This window comes from Callionymus lyra, chromosome 12, assembly GCF_982586985.1.
Source record: "Callionymus lyra chromosome 12, fCalLyr1.hap1.1, whole genome shotgun sequence".
Taxonomy (NCBI): domain Eukaryota; kingdom Metazoa; phylum Chordata; class Actinopteri; order Syngnathiformes; family Callionymidae; genus Callionymus; species Callionymus lyra.
This window is the reverse complement of record NC_141829.1, coordinates 12,770,952-12,795,479: the sequence shown is the minus strand read 5'-3', so window position 1 is coordinate 12,795,479 and position 24,528 is coordinate 12,770,952. Positions and strand designations below refer to the sequence as shown.

Genomic DNA, 24,528 nt, shown 5'->3' with positions numbered 1-24,528 from the left:
GACGTCATTAATATTGATTGAATTTTGAACAACATATACAGTATATATATATATATATATATATATATATATATACACTCCATTATGTGTATTAAGAGATTGCATTTTATTTAATAAACAAATTTTAAAAATTAACTTTTTTCAAAATAAATTCTTACATAATTCGACATTTTTATTCCAATTATTCACAAACAAATGTATTATTTTCTTAATAATCCGTTGCGTTTAAATTAAATAGAAAATGTCGGACTTTTCCAACTTGTTTTTTTCTGAACAGGTTTAAATTCCAATCTAATAATTTAAAGATAAGTGTTTACAATAATATTCAAAATTATAAATATAAAATGTTGGAATGTTGAATTTAGAAATCTTTATTATTCATTGGAATTCAAATTGTGTGCAAAAAATAATTATTAATTTTGAAAATAATTAAACTTTTTTTTATTCAATTACAAAAATAATACATTTACCCTTTAATAAACAAATGATTGAATTCAAATATTCAACAAACGAAAAGTAAAACTTCAACAATATAATTAAATTCTTCACAAAACACATCAAAGCATTAAATAACTTTTTCATGTTGAAACTTTGATTTGTTCGTCCACCATGACGATTTGAGCTGGAACTGGACAAACCAGCAGTAAAGAAGATGTAGCGACTTCAGGAATAATCCTTTGAAAATCCTTTGTGCGTCCAACAAACATGGAACGAGGTATAAAAAGTAGACAAATTTAATAAAAATTCACTGTCAAAGCTTCAAAAGTCTTACATTCACAAACCTTTCTTCATTTTGAGGATTTAAAAAAATAGTCAAATGCTTTATTAAAGTAGCATCCAGTCCTCGAGGGGGCGGGGGGGCCTTGAGGGGGGTCAAGGGGGGTGTCATGGGGGGGCAGCAGGACTCGGTCCGACGATTCCAGCGACAACAAAACTATCAAGAGACGAAAAACACTGAAGCGAAGAAGCGTCTTGTGATCCTCAGGATTTAAATAGAAGCTGCACGAGTCCAGTCTGGGACCAGGAGCTCAGAAGTTCAGGGTCCGAGTGCTTGAAGGGACTCAGTTGTGTCGGGGTCGGCCTTTCTTCATGCGGGCGGCTTTAGGTTTGGGGATGTACTGGTTGTTGGCCTGGTGCTCCAGCTCTCGGCTGAAGTACTGGATGGTCTTGTTCAAACCCTCCTCCAGAGGAACCTGACGGGACAGAACTCTGTTGTCAACGGCTCTTTCAATAAAGTTGAATTGAAAAGTTCAACATGAGGTGAAAGAAAATAACCATAAACTTAAATATCGCAATTTCTTTCACGGCACTAGATAAATATATTCAAAAGCACTTTTTTTATAAAAAATATATATATATATTTTCGGGGTTTCGGATCATAGATATTTTTCATAGTCGTTTTAAAGTTAATATGCCACAATGTAAACAATAAAATATTATTTGAACAATAAAACAATTATTATTATTATTATAACATACAAATATTCACTGCGGTTGTTCATTTTTTGTGTTGCAATTAAAAATCCGGCCGCTAGATGGCAGCAGGCATTACAACAGCTTCTGCAGAAAAATGAACAATGAAATCTGGTCAAAGACTGAGGACGAGAGGATACAGTCGACTCAAGCAGCTTTCAAAAAACTGATGTTTGGAGATATTTTGTTTATAGTTTCATTTTTATTGATTCTGTTTTTTTTAACATAAATAAAATGAGGGGGGGAAACAATCGCCCAAAAAGTAACAAAAAAATACATTAAAAAAATAAAGACATTTAAGAAAATGTAATTAAATGAAACTTTAGAAGTAGAAAAGTAGAAAAAAAAATGTTATCTTTTCCCCTCAATTTTGGAACAATAGTGCCACCATTTTAAATTAAATTGATTTTGAATTAAAACATATTCATTTAGATAATGTATTTGAATCAAAATATGAATATAGAAACAAGTGAATTCAATTATTCCAAAAATAATTAAATGCTCAAAGAAAAGAACATTCCAATAAATCAAGTCAAAGTTTCATCGTCTGAAGAAACTGCTTCTATTTTCAGCTGCTTCTGATGAAAGAAACTTCAGAGACGATAAAAAGAAAAAGTTGTGTTTGACACGATTACAGTTAAATTTAGATTCTTGAAAGACGCTCAGTTTGACGTCAACACTGGAGCAGCAAACGTACCACAGGCTCCCAGCCCAGCAGCATCTTCGCTTTACGGATGTCGGGGCGTCGCCTCTGCGGGTCGTCCTGGGCTTCTGGCAGGAACTGGATCTGACTGCGACTCACTGCAACAGAGAGTTAGCATGAGGCTAATCAGGCGCAACAGAGAGTTAGCATGAGGCTAAACAGGAGCAACAGAGAGCTAGCATGAGGCTAAACAGGAGCAACAGAGAGCTAGCATGAGGCTAAACAGGAGCAACAGAGAGTTAGCATGAGGCTAAACAGGAGCAACAGAGAGTTAGCATGAGGCTAAACAGGAGCAACAGAGAGTTAGCATGAGGCTAAACAGGAGTAACAGAGTTAGCATCAGGCTAAACAGGAGCAACAGAGAGTTAGCATGAGGCTTAACAGGAGCAACAGAGAGTTAGCATGAGGCTAAAAAGGAGCAACAGAGAGTTAGCATGAGGCTAAAGAGGAGCAACAGGGTGTTAGCATGAGGCTAAAGAGGAGCAACAGGGAGTTAGCATGAGGCTAATCAACTGCAACAGAGAGTAAGCATGAGGCTAAAGAGGAGAAACAGAGAGTTAGCATGAGGCTAAAGAGGAGCAACAGAGAGTTAGCATGAGGCTAAAGAGGAGCAACAGAGAGTTAGCATGAGGCTAAAGAGGAGAAACAGAGAGTTAGCATGAGGCTAAAGAGGAGAAACAGAGAGTTAGCATGAGGCTAAAGAGGAGCAACAGAGAGTTAGCATGAGGCTAAAGAGGAGCAACAGAGAGTTAGCATGAGGCTAAAGAGGAGCAACAGAGAGATAGCATGAGGCTAAAGAGGAGCAACAGAGAGTTAGCATGAGGCTAAAGAGGAGCAACAGAGAGTTAGCATGAGGCTAAAGGGGAGCAACAGAGAGTTAGCATGAGGCTAAAGAGGAGCAACAGATTTTAACCAGCCAGGTCGAAGCATCAATTATAGAACCTTGAGAAAGTAACAATGTGTCGACATCAGCTACACAATCTTGCAGGTCCAGGTGCGAGTCGAGACTTATCAGCAGCAGAATAAATATTTCCAGTACGATCAATAAGCCGACCCTGAGATGCAAATCGATGGCTGCTTCATTTACATGCCGGGGGTGCGGGCGCCAAGGTGCGGACGCAGAGTTGCCAGATAAGGAAGCACGAGGGTGGGGGGTTTGGGGGGACGGACTTCTTACCGACGAGACTCTTGATGAGGCGAGCGAACTCCAGGATGGTGTGTTCCTCCGGGTTACCCTGCACACAAGCACAGGCTTACGGTCACGCACGAGCGGAGCCGGACGAGGGACTCACCAGGTTGACGGGGCTGCTGATGTTGCTGTTCATCAGGAGGACCAGACCGTTGACCAGGTCGCTGCAGGGACACAAGGACACGCGGTCAAGTCCAGAGTCCTGACCAGGGTCAAGATCTTCACAGGAGGGTCAGTTATATGGAGAATGACGGCATATTATCGGCTATTATATCACAATACAATCCGCACAAGGGTTGCGTTACGAACACCCCTAAATCAAAATTGCATATGATGTGACATGAAAAGCTCCCTTAATGCTTTGCCGCCCAGCCAACAAATCACAGTTGTTGATCACTTTCGAAAAGGGAAACATGGATGTAGAATTTATATGCAGTGTTGTAGCAACTAGGAAGTAAGTAAGTCATTTTTATTTATATAGCGCTTTTCCAGACCAGGGTCACAAAGCGCTTAAACAATCAAAACATATACTTTAAAGGGCAAGATAATACTGATAAAACAACAGGAGTTCCAGAAAATCAAGGAAAAGCGTGAACAAATAAAAACGTCTTAAGATGTTTCTTGAAAGAGTCAGTAGATCCATCAAGCGCAAAGTGGTAGGAATCTGGGGATACGATGCGTATCATGATACGATATATCATGATACTGTAGTAACAAGTATATATTTGTAGTATTGTCGAGTACTTGACTCTCAAAGTCATAACTGCTTACATTTGTTTAAAAAAAAAAAAAAAAAAGTAAAAATATCTGCTTTAAAAGCTGCTTGAGTTAATTGTATCCTCTTGTCCCCAGTCTGGGGTCTTGTGGGATTTTGTTATTGGCTACATAGGAAGTAATGACTGCTGCAAACCAGTTTAATTGCAACACCAAAATGAACAAATGCAATGAATATTTGCTTGGTAATTATATACAAATTAAAATAAAATAAATATATCAAGTGCGTTTGAACATCAATACTGTACTGTAAAACAAGTATATCGATATTTTCTTACGCCCCTAGTAGCGACCAATCAGCCGTCCCCAAGTAGTGCAGTGTGAAGAAAGGCATCGTGGGAGTTCATTCGTATCGGCACCAAAAGTAAAGTGGGTTTGACGGCGACTCATCGTTATGCTCATCATGACTATTCGTTGGACGTCCACACTACACCGAGGTGCTGAAATATCCATGACCTGCAGCCCCTCCACAGTTCTGTTGGAATGATCCACACAATCCAACATGGCAGACGCATCAAGGCTGACATATACAAGTGTTGATTCAAGGACGGAAGCTTATTTTAAAAGAACCGTCCGGTGGCGTGAAGCTTAATGTCCATCAATAATCTCGGCCCTTCTGATGATTACTGCGATTACCGCGGCCGCTAATGAAACGCGTCAAAGCTGTGAGCAGCAGCTGCAGGTATCGACCCCCCTCCCAGGTGAGATGCCGAGAGTTGACCTTTTTTCGCTTCCACGGGGCGCCCTGACCACCGTCATCAGCGTCACGGAAAAACATATTCCCAACGATGGGACCGAGGGCGAGGAGATAACCGGGAAGAAGGGAAGGATGCCGCAGTGTTTTTTTTCCAGACCGCGGGGCAAGGAACGGAGGCCATGAATCAAACATCTGCTGTTTTACACTTCAAAGAGCAGGAAAAACTGTTATGACGTCCACATGGCGAGCGTGTGACGGAGCAACTTACGCTTTTATATCATGTTCCCTCAGTTCGGCGTCTCACGATTAATCAAGATACACTATCAAGACTGTGAGAAAGTTTTAGAACAAAAAAAAAACCTCTTGACGAAGTCATAACTGCTTTCATTTGTTTTGGAACCAAAATATGTTCAAACACCAGCTTTAAAAGCCGCTGGAGTCGACTGTATCCCCTCGTCCTCAGTCACCGCTGGGATCTCGCAGGATTTTATTGTTCCTTTACCTGAGAAGAATGAGAAATGACTGCTGCCATCTAGCGGTCGGAAGTTTTATTGCAACACAAAAATGAACAAAATGCTGTGAATATTTGCATGTTGTAATTAAACATAATAATTATTTTATTTTATACACACTTTACGGTAAAGGAACTATTAACTATAACATACTAAATATATATACTAAAACAAAATACGTAGAAAAAATTGCATTAAAAGCTACTGGAGTCGACTGTATCCTCTCATCCTCAGTCATCGCCGGGATATGGCAGGATTTAATTGTTCCTTTGGCAGTAGAAGACGTACTGACTGCTACCGGTGTAGTGTAATTGCAACACAAAAACTGCATGAATATATCAATGTTAATTGCAATTTCTTAAAAATCTAATTTCGAATTTTTATTTTAAACACTTTATTTAATTCATTCAAATGCTTAATAAACAGTATTCAGCTTCAAAGCGTCTCCTCTAACCTAATATTTTTGGACTGGATCATATTCTTCTCCTGATTTTGTCCAGAAACTAAAACTTCATCTTGGATCTGCAGCGAGACATTAAATTTAATTAAATGATAAATGTCCAGACACTGATGATGTGACCAGACATCAGCGACACCAGAGAAAAAAAATCTATCATTTCCAGACAAAGAATCTGTATTTCTCAAGAGTTGAGGATGTGGATGACATGGTTTAGTGGAAACTATAGTTGTTAACCTGAAGCAACAATTCCCATCAAAGGAGGAATTGCTGACGGTGCATTTTCCACTTGCTCTTCAACAACGTGTTAATGTTTAATGCAGGTGTGTCAACATTTATGGAATTTGGAAAAGTTTATATCCTCAATTTAAAAATAACTTGTACTCGTCATCGCTTGAAAAAATGTTTCCCGTTCTACAAATCCATTATCCTATTTTTATTATTTAGAGAATCATCGATTCATCATTTGAAAACTGTTCCCATTTTCATAACACTTTGAAATGTTCCCCATTCTCTTTAGGAATACTGTTCCCATTTTCATAAATCTTTAAATGTTCCCAGTTTTCCTAATCAGAATTGGAACATTTCAAAGTTTTATGAAAATGGAAACATTCTCTTTAGGAAAACTCTTCCCATTTTCATATAACTTTAAAATGTTCCCATTTTCATTAGGAGAACCATTTTCATTTTCATAAAACTTTAAATGTTCTAATTCTCATTAGGAAAACGGTTCCCATTTTCATAAAACTTTAAAATGTTCCCATTTTCATTAGGAGAACCACTTTCATTTTCATAAAACTTTAAAATGTTCCGATTCTCATTAGGAAAACGGTTTCCATTTTTGTAATACTTTAAAATGTTCCCATTCTCTTTAGGAAAACTGTTTTGTATTTTCATAATACTTTGGAATGTTCCCATTCTCTTTAGAAAAACTGTCCCCATTTTTATAATCAATTGGAAAATGTTCCCATTCTCATAATGATTTGAAAACCATTCTTATCATCATCTAGGAAAGAAATGTCTGTCTGGTCTTTATCGATACCATCCTATTCTCGCGATTATTTGGAATGACATCACTTTCTCATCGTGATTTTTCCCTAATAAAAAAAAAAAAACGGACCAAACACGAGACCTGCTCACGGTTCCTACCTGACGTATTGAAAAGCTCTGGTCTGGGACCCGGTGCCGTAGACCTGCGAGCACAAGAGATCGCTTAGTTAAACAGTTTAAGACAGTTTAAAATGCGGAGTCATGTCCAGGAGCCGAGGGAACGTTGAAGACCAGTTCTTACCGTGAGCGGCTCTCCTTGAAGAGCCTGCAGGATGAAGTTGCTGACGACACGTCCGTCGTTCATGTGCATCCTGGACCCGAACGTGTTGAAGATCCTGGCCACTCGCACCTCCACCCCTTCCTGCAACGACGTCATTAAAAAAAAAAGTAAAATAAACCGACATAGACAAGAGGCTGCATTTAGAAAAGTGACGCATTTGTAAGATCCAGTCAGATGTTAATATTCATGGTGTGGATATAATTAGCATACGTCTGGCTCTCTTATACAATCTTTCAAGGTAGGATCTGAAGAGGACTTCCTGGAGTGATCCGACCACTCCTTCAAACCGCAAGGTAACGACAGACACTGGATCCACCGGCAGGAGTTTGGCCTCGTCGTGGCCTCTTAGCAACATCTCTCGTGATCCAGGAACATGAATAAAAACATGGGAATTATGTAGATTGGTCACTTCTTTATATGGAACATGAAACTGAATAAATAGGAGGCCGAACAAATGCATTCGCCGCAGTAAACCGTGGCGACACATTGAGGACACCATGATGAAAAGGTCTCAACTTCAATGGCTGCTCGTAGAAATGTAACCAAAGTCAGAGGCCAGCGGAACATGTCTTTTAATTGCCTAAAGATCTGAAATACACGCTTGTGGGAGCAGAAAGATGAATGTAGCCGTCGCTGAACTTCTACCACCACTGACAATGTGATTTATGCCTTCGATGACACAAATACTGTACATAGTTAAACACAAATATAAAAAAAAATGCATTTAAAAATATCTGTACACTGACGGTCGCTTTAGTAAAGTAGTCAATTTTGTGAGAATATACAAATGTCTAAAAAAAAGAATTTGGCCTATTCTTCAAAGGTTAGTTAACCCTAAAAATAGTGTCTCTTATTGTATAATATATATAAATAGTTGCATCATAATAATATTTCAATAATAATCAAGAAAAAAAATGACAATGCAGAGTTGGGGTGAGTCTCAAATGGCGCACTTCTACACTTAATATTTTGAGTACACAAGTGCATCTACATTGAGCAGTGTGCGAAAATGTAGTGCGCACTTAAGCAGCCAAAAAAATGAGTGTTGATCGTTGGACACTTTCCACCCTTAACGGCCGCTAAACGGAAGATGCGTCAGTGACGTCGCGTCTTGGGAGCAGATACCGACGTAAATATCCTGAGTACACGCTAATTTGACCACAAAACAACACAACTACAATAATAACACAATCAAGTGCTGTCAAGTGTCGGCGATAGAGTTCCAACGACTGCAATGTCGAATCAGTCAAGTGTGTAGCAACAGTGTTTGATTTGAGACAGTACTACCCTGTCCAAATTGGCACACTGTGCAAGTCTGTAACAGTGCACTGTAAATCAGTGCACTTAGATAAGTGCGTGATTTGAGACACAACACTGTGGTTTTAGGTTCAACGGCTTGTAAATTACATTTTTTTTTAAATGTCCTGTCTGGAGCTCTGTAACTGTTCGAAGCACTTTAAGTAATACAAATAAATTAAAAAATACAGAACAAATAAATACAAATAAATTATGGGTCTTGTTCGCCCCAAATTATTTTAGGGGCATTTATTTTACTCATTTCAGTTCATTGAATTCAATTTTGCATTTATTCCATTTTAAACTGTATTCCCAAAACACCGCACACAATGTCCGGAATTAATCGTTGCTGCCCATAATTTTGGCAAAAGTTTTCTTCCTCATTAACTAAAAGAACCTTTTCAAAATATGCAAAAACAATTTCACAACTGAAAGCTTTTTAAGTTTTCTGGCATCAACGCAACATGGTTTATTAATGACAACAGAGACTGGACGACAGGAGGGAAATAAAAAACAATTTTCCAAAAATAAATGAGAAATAATAAAGCTTGTGAATCCGTTTGATTCTTCCAAAAAGCAGCCGTGACGTTTTTTTCCAGCCCCTTGCATAAACCAAACACTCCTGACTTTCTAAATGTTAATGAATTTTCATTTCATGACTGGGCAGGAGATGGTATCTTAGATAAGGCTCGTCCTCCTGTGCGCCGTGACTGACAGTTGAATGTGAGGGCGGGCGGCGTAATGAAAACATCCCAGTAACAGTTCGGGGGAAAATAAGGGACGAGTCAGATAAACAAATATCACTTGTCTAGAAAGAAGGCGAGAGAGGAGTGAAACGTAGATTATCGCGAAAGGCTGGCGTCAATCAATTCCCAACGGGAGCAAATCATAACAGTCTCAATAAATCTCTCCGGCAGCAACATTGATCATATTGTTGGATTTTATCGTGTGGAAGGGTTATAAAAATAACATGTTTATTACAATACGTCAATACATTTTACTTTCCAAACCACGCGCGCAGACCTCCCCCAAGCAGCATATTCACAATTACCTGCACCTATAAACAATGTGTGGATTTTCGTTTTAACTTGATTTACCTACTAAAATGACTTGCGTTTTGCTGTAGTTGAGATCAGCTCAACTCAAGAGAACTTTCAGAAAAAAAAAGACAATCTTCAGATGGAGCCAGCAGCTCTCGAGTCGTGGACAAGGGCTGTGTAATTCATGTGATAAGCTGAGGGACGCAGATCCTGCCCAACTGTCCAATAATAGATTCAAGTTGCAATATGGGAGTTTGAACATCCATGCTATATATAATATCAGCCATTTTGCAAGAATGTGACCTGCTAACAAGATTGATATTGTGTTATATTATCTCATTCGAATCATCATTTTAAAAAATATAACCTATTCTAATCATAATTCCGAAAAATAACATTCATCATTATTTGGTATTTGACAATTCTCAGCATCTGTCATCTAGTCATTTGGAAAATGATTACATTTTAATCAAAATTTGAAAAGAAAAAAATTCATCATAATTAAGAAAACGTTCCTGCCCATCATAAATTAGATTTCCCCCCAAATTCTACTCACCATTTGGCAAATGATAACATTCTAGAGTTGATTTAAAAAAAAAATAATAATTTGGAAAATGTTTGAATCATAATTTGTAAAAGAATAATAACAAAAAAACAATCCCACTCGTAATTGTTTTACCATTTCCGTTCATCATTTGGAAAATATTCCAATACTCATGATCATTTGAAATATTTTTCCATTAACCAGGTTTGCAAATTGCAAATTGAATCAATTGTGTTAAAATTCTGATTCGTTCTGGGTCCATAATCACGCTTTTTAACCAGACTTTTTCTTAAATCACTAAAGTTCTTATAATCACTCCTGTGTCTTCCTCATACCAGAGAGAGTTCCTGAAGAGGACTCATCGAGGGACAGAAGTAATCTCAAAGAAATCGATCTTTTAAAAAAAACGAAATCACTTTTTCAATAATCTAATCAGTTAAAAACCTTAAACCGTAAAGTATAAAACTGAAGCTTCATTCAAACGCACATTCCACTCTCAGGAGAATGTCTCCATGAATGTTGCGAACCAGCCGCTCGGAACAATTAGTGTTCCCTCGGACAATCGGGGAGGAAAACCTTCCGTTACTGTGACACATGTGTGGGAACATAATCATAGCTGCTGGTCTGATCAGGAAGCGGCGCGAGGTTTCGGTCACATTCAGCGACATAATCCACAGAGAATGTGTTTCCGCCATGAATGGAACATTCTTACCATTGTCAGGAAAACTGGGACGACGCAGCCATGCAGTGAATGAACTACCGACCCCGCAGACATCCTGGCTAATGGTCAGCTTTGCTGAGCGAGGAGCTCCTCAGATTAAGAAGTATAAAAGGAAGCTAACCATTGTAGCATAGTGGTGAAAATAAGAAATCTCTCATTAGCTTCTCTAAGCTGTAATGTCATTGCTTTGACTGAAGGAAAATTGGTTTCTTGTCTATACATTATTATTTTAAAACAATTACCTCAAACACAATAGAATATACACCACCAATATATTATAAGCTAGTGTGTAAACGATTAAAAAATGTTCTAAAGTCAAGGTCACCTGCTTCATGTAGGCGTAACACATGGTCTCGGCTACGCGTTTGCCCTCGTCGTAGCACGCCCGCGGGCCGATGGGGTTCACGTGACCCCAATACTCTTCGTTTTGAGGGTGAACCTCTGGATCTAGAAAAAGAAAAAAATCATGACTATTCATTTATACATCGATCAAAAGCACCTCTTTAGATAAGAGGTTCAAAGCTGGTTTGAGTTTCTGAGCTGGAAGAACTTCCCTTGATGTTCACTTTGCACCAACATCAGCACATTTGTCTTCAACACATCTTTAGATACTTGAACACGCGCTGCACCTCGTTGGAAGTATGTCGGTGTCGTCACGATATTCAATGGATTCACTTAACATTTCTCATGTTGAAACATTCTGTTGCTTTTTTTATGCATTTATTTATTTATATTTTCTAATTTAATTCAATAAATTCTATATTAAGAGTATCATTTGAAGCCTTTTAAATTCAATATATAAAAGATAGTACAACAGTGTCACTAGGCATAAATGTTTTATTTACATAGTTTGATATTCTAATTCCGATAATTAAAAAAAATCTTAATTCACTCATTTTTTTATTTGTAGCCTTTTAAATACAATATAAATAAGTTAAATAATAATACATATAATTGTGACAACAAAGTATATTGTCAAAGGTAACGAATTAAAAAATAAATTGAAATAAAAATAATTAAAAATGATCTCAATAAGGATATCAAATTCAATTTTAAAATATTTAATATTTATCAACATTTCAATATACAAACTATTTAATTAAATAAATTATTCAATGCTTTAAAATAAAATTAATAACATTCTAAATGTAAAATCAACCATTCAATACTCTGATGACACCAATATACTTCCATACACATCCGACTCGTTCCACATCGTCAACAAAGTTGACTCATGACTTCACTTGGAACACATCTCAGATACACATTTGTTCTCATCCCAGCATAAACGATGAGAAGACAGAATTATGTAACATTATGAAGAAAAGAACATAAAGTTTGAAGTCAATAATGTGTTCAGAAAAGTATGAAAAGGGACAGAAATAATAAGAACTTTTCTTTTCAGGTCCTTTTCAATTTAATAAAATGGAGCTGAAAATTGCTGATTTTTTATTCATGTTAGATTAAAGTGAAATCTGTGCGAAAAACTGGTTATAACTTGGTTGACTATAATTAATCGTACATGTATCGTGTATATCAAATTAAAAAAAAAATGTTGTCTGATTGTTTAAAAATTGACTACAAACGTTTGTGATTGTAGTTGAAAATTCTACGATTGTAAAGAGTAAATAAGGATAAAAACATACATTTTTAACTAGTAACTGATGAAATGGAAAAAAATGATTAAAAAAAATAGCAAATATAATAAAGCAAAAGCACTTATTTTGGCCAACTTGAATATACAGTGGAAAAACCTTTCATCCGCTTCTTTATTTACTCCTCAGTGAGATCAACATTCAAGCTCGTCTCTCTGACCTCCTGACAGAGAAGTTTTTGAGGTGGAAAGTTTCAAAAGCACTTTTCTTACATCTTAAATAACACATTACAGAAGATAAAACTGTACCTCCATAGACCTCTGAGGTCGACGCTAGGAGAAGTCTAGCTCCCACGCGTTTGGCCAGACCTACAAAACAATATTTTAGGATGGTAGGTAAAGATATTTCAAAGATACAGAAATAAAAAATACGAAGGCGAACGGACCCAGCATGTTGAGTGTGCCGATGGTGTTGGTCTTCAGGGTCTTGATGGGGTTGTACATGTAGTTGGGGGGAGACGCGGGCGAGGCCAGGTGATAGATTTGGTCCACTGCAAGAAGTAAACAGGAAATAAATCACCTCGAGAGACATTTGTTGTGCGCTTAAGCATTTGGTGGAGAAACGATTGCGACAGAAGAGAAACAAATGTGGAGCTGCTCATTTTTCTCTTTAATGTTTCATAGAAACGACCAAAATAATTCCATTAAATATCAAACAGCTGGTGTTTTGCAGAGAAAGCTCTGAAAGACCTTTTCTTACTTTTGAATGTTTTTTTTTCCTGAATTGATGTCCCACAGTTTGTCACAAAATGTTGAAACTTCAAGGACACTAAAGTTTAATTTGATATTTGGTAATAGTCAAGAAAACAAAGATTATGAAGCTACAATATCATCTGGTTCTGAAACAGGGAAATGGAAAATGGCTCTTTTCTCAAGAGAAGTTGTCGTAGTCTTAAATCTTAAATAATTAAACACATAGTTTGGAAAATCATCCTATTCCCATCATCATTAAGGACATTTTCACTCTCTGCATCATTTGAAATCACAGCAGCGATCATTAACGTTCTGCTTTGAATTAATTATTTGTTCAAAGGATACTTTTAAACATGGAGAGAATCGTCTTTTTTTTACTCAAGAAAGGATCTGGTGTCAAAGGCTGGAGATCATCATAATATCCCTACGGTACTTCTGCGCCACTATCGTGGATGTAAAGCCGGGAGGAAGCTAAGGGATAGGCTAAGGGACAATCTGAGACGTCTCAGACCATCGTAGACAATGTTGACCCAATTTAACGAAGGAGGGACCGGAGAAATGAGAGTTCTTCTACTAGAGCTGGTCAGAATTCTCGCTGCAGAGTTCTGCATCTATGGTCACTTTACGATATTAAATAGAATAATCAACAAAATGCATGATTGACAACGGTTTAAAATGAATGATTATATAATAGCAAAGTCTGTCAACAAGAGAAAGACATCTTAGACGGAATACTGAAATATTTCTGTCCTTTAGAGCAGAAGATAAAATTGACTTTAGTGTCTTTTCTAAAGGAAACGTCTTTAAACCAGAACATCCAAGATTCCACTTCAATATTTCCTTTTGATAAAGCTATAAGCTCTGCTACGTCCCTTCCTTGAAGACGCCTCCAGTCATGCTTTAACTGCTCTGGCGACGCCCGCGGAGAAACAAGCAAGCCCCCTTTGTTCAACGGAATAATATTATTCAATGATGCATGACGCCGGCTATACCTTCTGGGTGTCATCCTTTCTTCTGCATTGACCTGTTGCCTGTCAAAGTATCTCTCGCCGAGATGAAAATAACCTTTCTATAGATGAGTCACCGGCAATACCGACTGAAGAGCCGCAGACGCATCCATCGCACTGCAGCAACCCTTTTTACTTCTAATAACATTTCATCATTAACAAGTACTTAGACGTGAGTGGATGTGCGGACCGGCAACGGTGACATAATCAGCATCAGCGCTGAGACAGTGACGACTGGAATGGGGAGCGAGGAGGCGTTTACGTGTCGACCCATCCACTGTATTTATTTTTAAAATTGCTCCGACGTCTTGTGCGTCTCTTGTTTGCCTGTGACTTCACAGATAAGATTGCTGAAGAAATTCAGTGCAAACATTTCGTCAAAATGCATTTGGGTAACAACTGCCTCACAATAATAATCCAGTGTTTATTTACAGATTATGGTCAATATTTGAGAGTCTGTCAGCAGGTGCGTTTGTGTGTGTTTTCAAGCCGCCCCGTGAGATTGTACATATTTGGTTTCAGTGAGTATGTGCAATTGTTTGCAAAAAAAGAAAAGATTTTGTTTGGTTGGTTTAACATTTACACACAGCAAGCTCAGGAATGCATTCCTGGTATTTCGGACACGATTAAAAGGAATGTAATCATTATAATTGATTTAGGTCGATAGATTAATGATGTCCTCAAGTGGAGTTTTGTTCAGGTTGTTACGGGAAAAAAAATAGAATTTTTACGAAGAATTATATGAAAAAAAAACAAAAAAAACAGTTAATTAAGTTCTGTGATCGATCCACTATGTTGGCTATGATCAGTACATTTGAAGTAGGTCTACAAGAATAAATATTATGTTGTCCAACTGATGGAAGCAATAGGTCAAAGGGGTTTGAATTGAGATAAAACCCTCAAGTGGTTATAAAGCGCCTCTGCGTGACGGTAAAGACGGTAATTGGAGATAATAAATGTCCATCGCATTTATCAGAAAAGTATGAAAAAGAAATAATCTAGTCCGTCTCACCTTCAATATAAAGCGGCTCCACCACATCATGATTGATGAGCTCAAAGTTTTCATGGCCAATCCAGTGCTCCACGTTCCTCTTCCTCCCGGTGAAGAAGTTGTCAACCACAGTCACCTCGTGGCCATCCATCATCAGTTTATCAGTCAGGTGGGAGCCAACAAATCCAGCTCCACCTGTAATCTATGGAGGAGGGAAAATATATATGAAAGTAAGTAAGAAAGCATTTCATTAATAACTTCCTTCCTGTCCATCAGGCCTTTATTCCATAAGCACTCAGGATAGAAAATAGATTTTGTATCAGCGTGTGCAGCAAGATGGTTTCTCTTTTTTCTTCTCTTGTGTAAAGAGCATACTTTCTCCTCGGTCAATAATGGGACTTCTGGCAATAGATGGCTGATTGTATCCACACGCTTCCACGGAAAAAATGTTTCCGTCTCTTCTGAAGATGGTTTGCATGTAGGAAACGTTCCACAAGCTTCTATTGAATGTTTTTTATATAAATTATTGTTGTAACATCCAGTCCTCGAGTCTGGCCTGCCAAGACATTTTATGTTGACCACTGGATGGTCCTCTTAGATTAGAGAATTAAAGCTCATGTTGCTATGGAAACGCAGAGATACTGGATGTCAACAATAATTAGACTTCAAATTACTGTTATACACAAGTCTCGCATTACAATTTGATACGACACACACAATTTACGACGCGATATCTTCCCCTCACGACGCGATATCTTCCCCTCACGACGCGATACCTTCAGCTCACGAGACGATACCTTCAGCTCACGAGACGATACCTTCAGCTCACGACTCGATATCTTCAGCTCACGACACGATACCTTCAGCTCACGAGACGATACCTTCAGCTCACGAGACGATACCTTCAGCTCACGACTCGATATCTTCAGCTCACGACTCGATATCTTCAGCTCACGACTCGATATCTTCAGCTCACGACACGATATCTTCAGCTCACGACACGATATCTTCAGCTCACGACACGATATCTTCAGCTCACGACACGATACCTTCAGCTCACGACACGATATCTTCAGCTCACAATACGATATCTTCAGCTCACAATACGATATCTTCAGCTCACAATACGATATCTTCAGCTCACAATACGATATCTTCAGCTCACGACACGATATCTTCAGCTCACGACACGATATCTTCAGTTCACGACACGATATCTTCAGCTCACGACACGATATCTTCAGCTCACAATACGATATCTTCAGCTCACGACTCGATATCTTCAGCTCACGACACGATATCTTCAGCTCACGACACGATATCTTCAGCTCACGACACGATATCTTCAGCTCACGACACGATATCTTCAGCTCACAATACGATATCTTCAGCTCACAATACGATATCTTCAGCTCACAATACGATATCTTCAGCTCACAATACGATATCTTCAGTTCACGACTCGATATCTTCAGTTCACGACTCGATATCTTCAGCTCACGACTCGATATCTTCAGCTCACGACTCGATATCTTCAGCTCACGACTCGATATCTTCAGCTCACGACTCGATATCTTCAGCTCACGACTCGATATCTTCAGCTCACGACTCGATATCTTCAGCTCACGACTCGATATCTTCAGCTCACGACACGATATCTTCAGCTCACGATACGATATCTTCAGCTCACAATACGATATCTTCAGCTCACGACTCGATATCTTCAGCTCACGACACGATATCTTCAGCTCACGACACGATATCTTCAGCTCACAATACGATATCTTCAGCTCACAATACGATATCTTCAGCTCACAATACGATACCTTCAGTTCACGACTCGATATCTTCAGTTCACGACTCGATATCTTCAGCTCACAATACGATATCTTCAGCTCACGACTCGATATCTTCAGCTCACGACTCGATATCTTCAGCTCACGACTCGATATCTTCAGCTCACGACTCGATATCTTCAGCTCACGACACAATATCTTCAGCTCACGACACGATATCTTCAGCTCACGACACGATATCTTCAGCTCACAATACGATATCTTCATCTCACGACTCGATATCTTCAGCTCACGACTCGATATCTTCGGCTCACGACTCGATATCTTCGGCTCACGACTCGATATCTTCGGCTCACGACTCGATATCTTCGGCTCACGACTCAATATCTTCAACTCACGATAATTGTTGTAGTTCTACTTTCTTTTAGTTAAAAAAAAAAAAGATATACAAATTCTTCGGATCACAACTCAGATGTTTTCACCTTGCATGATTGAGTTCGACTCCACTGATTTAAAGAGTACGATTTAAACATGAAGCCAATAAAAAGGTTACTGTAGTCATTTCCTCCATCAACACCAGCTCACTGAATGAATCCACTGTACACCGTCCAGGCTTGTAGGTTGAACCCGGCTGGAGTAATCATGAAGCCGCAACAAGATTCTGCAGAACCTCTTGATTGTAAAGAAACTAACTATGCTCCATATTGAATGGAATCGAAAGCATTGACTGAATACATGAACAAAACCAAGACGGTTTTAATGGATCTACTTTTTGTGTTTTGCTTCCAATGCCAATCTTACAAACTCTTTACAAAATTTGAATGTGTGACCGTGTTGGAAAAAACTAAACAAGACAGTGATTCCACAGTTCAATGAGTCAAACTCAAAGCTCAGTTTTATTTTATGTTTGCTTGAATCAAAGTGGATCCAAGTTCATTTTGTTATTGTGACCTATAAAGATGCTAACGTTTAATATAAGATAAGAAACATATCAATATCAACAATTGAAAAGGCTTCCATAATTAAAAATTATGCTGAAGGTAAGGAATTTGCTTGGTGAGTGTTTAATAAGACAAACACAGGGATAATCGAGATATTTGGAGCCTCCAATAATTAAAATAACATCTGAGGACATATTCCCGAACTGCTTCAGAAAGTTTGGCAATTATGCCGTTTGTTCGACCGTGACTTTTGGCCACTTATGCCATTTTCTTTGGCTCGCACATGTTGTACATTTTTTACCAAAAAAAACATTACTCACCAATATTCTCTTTCGGTCCTTTTCGGATAAGAACTTTACGGGCGGGTATTTTTGAGAGAAGCTAATTCAGAGAAAGAAAGACAAAAAAAACTCTTACAAAAAGCGTGAATCAATTATTTTACCAGAAATATAAATATCACACACCTCTGTTCCAAGTCACGAATCTTTTCTCTGAGTGGCGCCACAGCCTGAAATCAAAGACATGCAAATAATTAGGCCTTAACATTCACAAAAGATTAAAAATTGGTCCAAAAGCATTTTTTAATATTGACTATTTTTTAAATCTGTGCTCTGATAAGAGCCGTTTTTCAACCAACGAAAGATTAGAAAACGTTTGTACATCATTCATTATTTATTTTTTTAATTTAAACATAATGGAAACATCCTGAAAATGTATCCCATGAGAAAATCTTTGAAATCGTTAAATATGGAGAATGGGAGACATGAGAGGAGACGGAATGTTACGGACCCCCACCGGGGATATTTAAAGGTGCTTTAAGGACTCTCAAGCAGGTGATTTATATTCTCACTACAGAAACTTCTCCTTCACAAGCACTTTGCCCAAGTATCGTACTTGATCAACATCAAATACCCTTAGTTGCCCAATTTAACTGGATTTTACTATTTTTTAAAGCATTCCTAAATCATACTTCCACAAACTAAGAGCTCTAAATTATAAAACCATCAGAAGTCTTACAATGGCCATCAAATCATAACCTGAAGAAAGGGGAAAATAATCATTTACCCTTAAATATTAGATGATAAAAATGTTTTAATTAATATCAAGAGACGATTTTAAAATTCAGATTATAAGATAATTAACCAAACCAGATCTTTTTATACAAGAGGGAAAAAATTTCATGAGTTTAGAACAAAAATAAAATAATAATAATAACTCCAGAACATTCGCAGTGTACAACAATCATTCTCCACTCCACTTGGTAGCTTTTAGAAGTGTCATAAAATGGTGCATTTTCACAATGTACCTTTCTTTTTATGGACTGCAGCAGTCGTTTAAGTGCGAGTGTCCTTCTAAATGGACGTATGGAACATGAACATAAACCAGAAAAACACAAACTTCCACGTTCGGCTATAATAACACGAGGAGCTCATCAAGCCTGGTTGAATATTAACAGACACGGATTTGAATAAAGCGTCCGGTGGGAAGTGGAGTGGATGAATAGTAGATCACATGTACTGACAAAAAATGTTTTATTCACAGCATCATGCATTTCATACAATTTGTTCTTCATCCATGTTGAAAGAATAAAAGAATTCTTTTTCCATGTGGGACGTGAGGTGCATGGACGTGACTAGAGGGAACAGATTGAGGAGCTCATTTCATCTAATGTGATTTTTAATATTAATGATCATATAGACTGGGGGTGAACTTTCAAGGTGCCGAGGTCATGACTGAATGTATGTGTTCATTACTGTTTCATTAAATATCCGATGCTTCGCCGGCAGAGAAAGGCCTCCGATGAACAAGGAAGAGTAATTAAGTTTAATTCAACGGGCTTGTCAAAGGACTTTATATACCACAGATCAGGCTTTTATTTTTGGCCAGAAGAATTGTTAAAGACGACGCACACCGTCACAATTTGTAATAAAATGTCTTGTTTTGACAAGTGTCCAACATTGATCGGTAAAGCACTTGACAGTAAATTAAAGTGTTTATCAAACATATTTTGGTGGGAAGAGTTCATTATTTTTTTAATTAGCTGGAATAAAAAGCTAGGGAGATCATTGTCGTGCTTATCGCTAACAAACAAAAACATTAAATTGCCTTTATTGACATGTTTACTGGTGTAGTGTTTTCACGTAGCCACTAATGTCCGGATGAAACTGCAGATTTAAAAGTCCAAAGCCCACGAATCACATTTTGTTTTAATTTATGAGCCAATTATTAAACATTTTAAAGTTATAGTACATCCAAAATTCAAATTTGTTTTCTATTCCCCCCTCATGTCGACTAGGTTTGGGTTATTATCCGGGTAGTCATGGTCTATTTGGACTCACAGGCAGAAACGTATGTCCATATAAAGGTCGTGATCCCAACCCAATTTATTTTTCCTAATATCTAGTGGTTATTAATAATGAATTTAAGCTTGCTGTAGCAGAAGCTTAAAGGCTAACATGCTACACAGACAGGAAACGCTCAGGTAAATGGGATGTTTTTAAGTGTGTCTCTTTGGGCGAGAAGAAGAAAACTGGGCTCTTTTCTCAACGGTTAAATAAACATACATTTTTGCAAATAACTCCAAGATCTACGATAGGACTGAGGTGTTTTTTTATGTTGCGTAAAATATTTATGTCATGCAGTAAAATGCAAATGTTGTTTTAAAAAAACCCTGTGATTGTCTGGATTTTTAAATTCCGTCTCATGCAGTTCCTGCTTTGCAAGTGGGAAAACCTGCAAAACCAGCGGTACCAAATACTTCTACTGTCCACTGTAATTGGACTGTTGTTCAGGTTCTTTCGCAGTCACTGATGAAAATTCTTGGCGACAAATAAATTCAACATGTGAAGCTTAAAACATTTTTTTATATAATAAGCGGAGGTGGCTCCTCAAAAACGTAAGATTGATACTTGTACAAAAGAGCTTTCAAGAGCTAAGATTCTTTATGCGACTATAAAGTGAACCAGGGTAGCTTGTGTGAAATCAGACAGAAGAATCTACTCACGTCATCAATTCTCTGCTCAATCTTCATCTCTCCGTGTTCTTGTATTGATCTATGAGACAAGGACAAACAGGAGGACATAGATGAGATGATTTCATCAATAACCACAAGCTCTAGACTTGAACCGTCATTAATAGATGGAAAAAAAAACATCACCATCAACACACATCTGCAAGGACTTTATTATTGATTTCTACTTCTAAGAAGAAGCTAGCTGACAGCAGTCATATTTTGACTAAAGAATGATAATATACCCATTTATTAATAATAACTTGCAACCAAGTTTAAAACAAAGTACTGTACTGTACATTTGTTCACTTTACATAAAAGCAATAGAAAAAAGAATAGAAAGAGTCAAGAGGTAAGTGAGCTTCTGCTTATATCTGCTCGTCTTACAGAAAAACAACTCAAAAATGTATAAATAAATCTTTCAGAATATTATGATAATGTGACAAGGTCCAAAGGATTACACTTGCCAACAAGATCTATCAATCTTTTAAAAGGTTTCTGTGGTGGAGAAAGAACTGAAGCACGAGTTCTGTTTCTTCCTCACACCAACTGCGTGTGTGTTGTTCAAGCGAGTGATGTGTCGTCGAGCTAATTGTTCATTAGATTGATCAAATATAAATCAGCAAGATGAACAAAGAAAACACCAGAAAAAAAACTTCTGAAAAGAATTGATAGTTTTCAAGTCATAATGATAATATCAATGCACTCTAGTAGTAAGAAGGCTTGTAAAACAAAATTACATCTTAGATCAAAAGCAAGTATCTACTCAATAAAAATAAAAAATAACTGTTATTTACCTCATGTTCGTGTACGTTCCCCAAACAGCTGTAGAAAAATTACAATGTCATTAGATTGATTTCACAAATTAAAAGTTGCAAAAAATTAAACTTTTAAATGGCTCTCACTTATATAGCGCTTTCTAGCCTTATTCAGCACTTTACACCAAGATATGTATTCACACACTGATGGGAGTAGGCTGTGACGCAGCGCGCAAGCTCAACCATCAGGAGCAATCAGGGTAAAGTGTCTTGCTCAGGGACACAACGACAAAATCTTGTCTGGAACAGGGATTGAACCCGCAACCTCTCAGACCATGTGTCAACCACTGTACCATCTGAGCTATGACGCCCGCCATTAGGTTGTTCAGTGATAAGGATTGTTTCAGGATGATCAATGATTCAATGTCTGTAAATGGAAACTAGAGGTTGTCCAGTTTTTTATCAAAATGGCAGGAATGTTTGTCATAATCATCTGTTGTTCTCAAGATGCTTGGACAAAACAATCACGTCCCTGTTTAAGAAAATGTGTTTGTCCTCCTACAAATTAAGATTTAAACACTCGCTCTAAATTCTCGCTTTATTTAAATTTAAAAGTGATCATTTTCATTTTTATTAAACACCAAATAATATGGAGTAGAATTGCAAATAACCTCACAACTGCTGAGTCTTGAATAATTGAGGTTGGCTTAAGAAATGAGAAACAAACTTGGCTTGAAGTGTAGCTTGAAAAGTACAAGAATTCAAGAAACAGTTCATATTCTGACCCACGTTTTCAGGCTATTATCACTTACATTACAGGTTTAACTAGTTCACTTGATCATTTGACCCCTCAGACTTAGGACAGAAATCTAAGCCGAGTGAAAACAATGAATTGTGAAGAAGAAACTTCCCAAAATACTCCATACAATAAACATCCACCTATAGTTCATTACTTTTTTTTCCAGGAACAATTCTGAGCTTAAAAGGTTAAAAAGTTTATTCTAAATAACTTTAATAAATGTGTTTTGCATGAGAGGTTCGAATAGTTTACAAATCATTGGCAAAGGTTGGGCATTTATTTTGATGTATAAATGTGTCCTTGTTATCAAGATGACATACTGACCTACTAACTGACAATGCAGGAAATAAAAACCCTGTATGAGTGAGTTTTTTATCTGTACTTTGATAAAAGTTTGATAGTGAAACTGGGGCATGAGCAATACAATTTTAGGGCTTCCTAGACTATAAAATGATTTTAACCAAACAAGGAAGCAAAATGTTTTTTGTTTTTTTTAAAACCTTTAAAAAAAAAGTTTATAAGTAATAATAATAATAATAAGACTAGTTCCCTTGGCTAATTTTATCTTATGTTATAATATATGTATGATATGCAGGTCCATTTCTCTAGGAACAATATTCTAAAAGAAGTTAAAGTTTGTCATTATCAAATGCCAATGTAACGTACTTACTCGCCAACTATGATTACATTAAGAACTGATTTATAAATTAAATGTATTCATTTTCTTAATTAATTAACATTAAGTTACAATTTTAAAATACAGATTATAAAATAAAAAAACAGCGTAAATGCACACACTGAGAGCTCTAAATTATAAAACTATCAAAAGTCATACAATGCCCACTAAAGGATGACATAAAGAACTGAAAGAAACATTTACCCTTTAATATTAAGTGATATTTAAAAATGAGGATATATATATATATGATTTTAAAGGTTAAAACTTATAGTATGAAGTTCCTGGATGTTGACCAAGGAAGCAAAAAAAAAAGTTTAAAAAAAGTACAGATAGAGACATTCATACAATGTTGTTGTTTTAATTTCCTTCATTGTCAATTGAGCTAGTAGTTAAGTTATATGTCTTCATTTTCGATTATAAACAACAGTTTAAAAAATAATCCTGAATATAAAACGAGTTCCATGACCAGGTTAGTTTCATCTTATTATTAGAATGGATCTATGACGTGCATGTCCACAATAAAGTTGTCGTTATTAACTAGTATTTGGCACTTGTTCTTCGTGCTGTGTACTTGTTATTCTAGATATATATATATAAATATATATACTTACAGGCGATGTAGGCGATCAGGGCGACGGCAAAGAGAAGCTTCATGATTCTTCTGTTGAAACCTGACATCAACCAGAGGATCCGCTTCATCATCCGCTCACAGCAACACGGAACCAACGACCACCACCATGTCCCCCTTAAAGCATATTTTCCAACCCGGAATAAAGCGCTACTTTACCGCCTTTGTTGTGTGAAGACGCATCGTTTTAAAAAAAAGAAACTCTGCTAGCGGCTGAGACGAGCTAGCTGCTGCTAGCTGCTACGTCAACAGCGTCCAGGGCAGTTTACGTGGCTAACAAACAGACGCGCTCTGTGTTACCGACGCGCTGCTAAACCCACAAATAAACGCCATTTAATCGAAAAATTTAGACTTTATCTACAACGGAGAGTCGTTTCTGACGAACGCGGACAAATAATACGTGTCGACCAAGACTGTCATTGGATAAAAAAATGAGGAAAAAATTGAAACTAGTTTCGTTAGCTTTAGCTTAAATGTAGCCGCTCCGGCTGGAAACGGATCTTCTCCTCTCGTCCACGAGCGGCACCGAGACTCATGAAGACGGCTGTCATGTCGCGCAGATACACCATCACGTGTGTGGGTGATATGTGGTCATATCAAGGAGGAAGAGACACGAAACATGTCGGGAGTTTAAGTTCGCTCGATCCTGTTCCAGGGCTTGTCAGTCGATCGATCGATTTATCTGTGGTCGATTAAGCGGCCTGCGTTTCACAGCAGGAAGCGAGATCAGACACTTGAATGATCGGTGTTGTTTTGGAGATAATTGAAACTCAAGATGAAAAAAAAGGGATTACAAATAAAATACGTAGAAAATAAATTAGGAATATATATTAACG

The 24,528-nt window shown here is 37.5% G+C and overlaps 1 protein-coding gene across 1 annotated transcript; it reads right to left on the bottom strand.

Annotated features, from left to right (window-relative positions):
- Window positions 1–716: 716 nt before the first annotated feature.
- uxs1 (UDP-glucuronate decarboxylase 1) lies at window positions 717–24,360 on the bottom strand. The gene is made up of 15 exons (XM_087804098.1): window positions 23,676–24,360; window positions 21,626–21,653; window positions 20,823–20,871; window positions 18,283–18,326; window positions 18,139–18,199; window positions 15,103–15,283; window positions 12,777–12,881; window positions 12,640–12,699; window positions 11,062–11,183; window positions 7,097–7,216; window positions 6,955–6,998; window positions 3,469–3,529; window positions 3,354–3,411; window positions 2,171–2,274; window positions 717–1,193 (listed from the first exon to the last, which is right to left on the bottom strand). The coding sequence occupies exons 1-15, from the start codon at window positions 23,764–23,766 to the stop codon at window positions 1,062–1,064; spliced, it is 1,260 nt and encodes a 419-aa protein (XP_087660224.1). The 5' UTR covers window positions 23,767–24,360; the 3' UTR covers window positions 717–1,061.
- Window positions 24,361–24,528: the final 168 nt, after the last annotated feature.

Coding starts and splice junctions, on each gene's coding strand:
- uxs1 (XM_087804098.1), bottom strand. CDS start 23,766: ATGATGAAGCGGATCCTCTGGTTGATGTCAGGTTTCAACAGAAGAATC. Junction 21,654..23,675: donor CCTGATCGCCTACATCGCCT/GTAAGTATATAT, acceptor ATTTTTCTACAG/CTGTTTGGGGAACGTACACG. Junction 18,327..20,822: donor TTGAGCAGAGAATTGATGAC/GTGAGTAGATTC, acceptor CTTTGATTTCAG/GCTGTGGCGCCACTCAGAGA.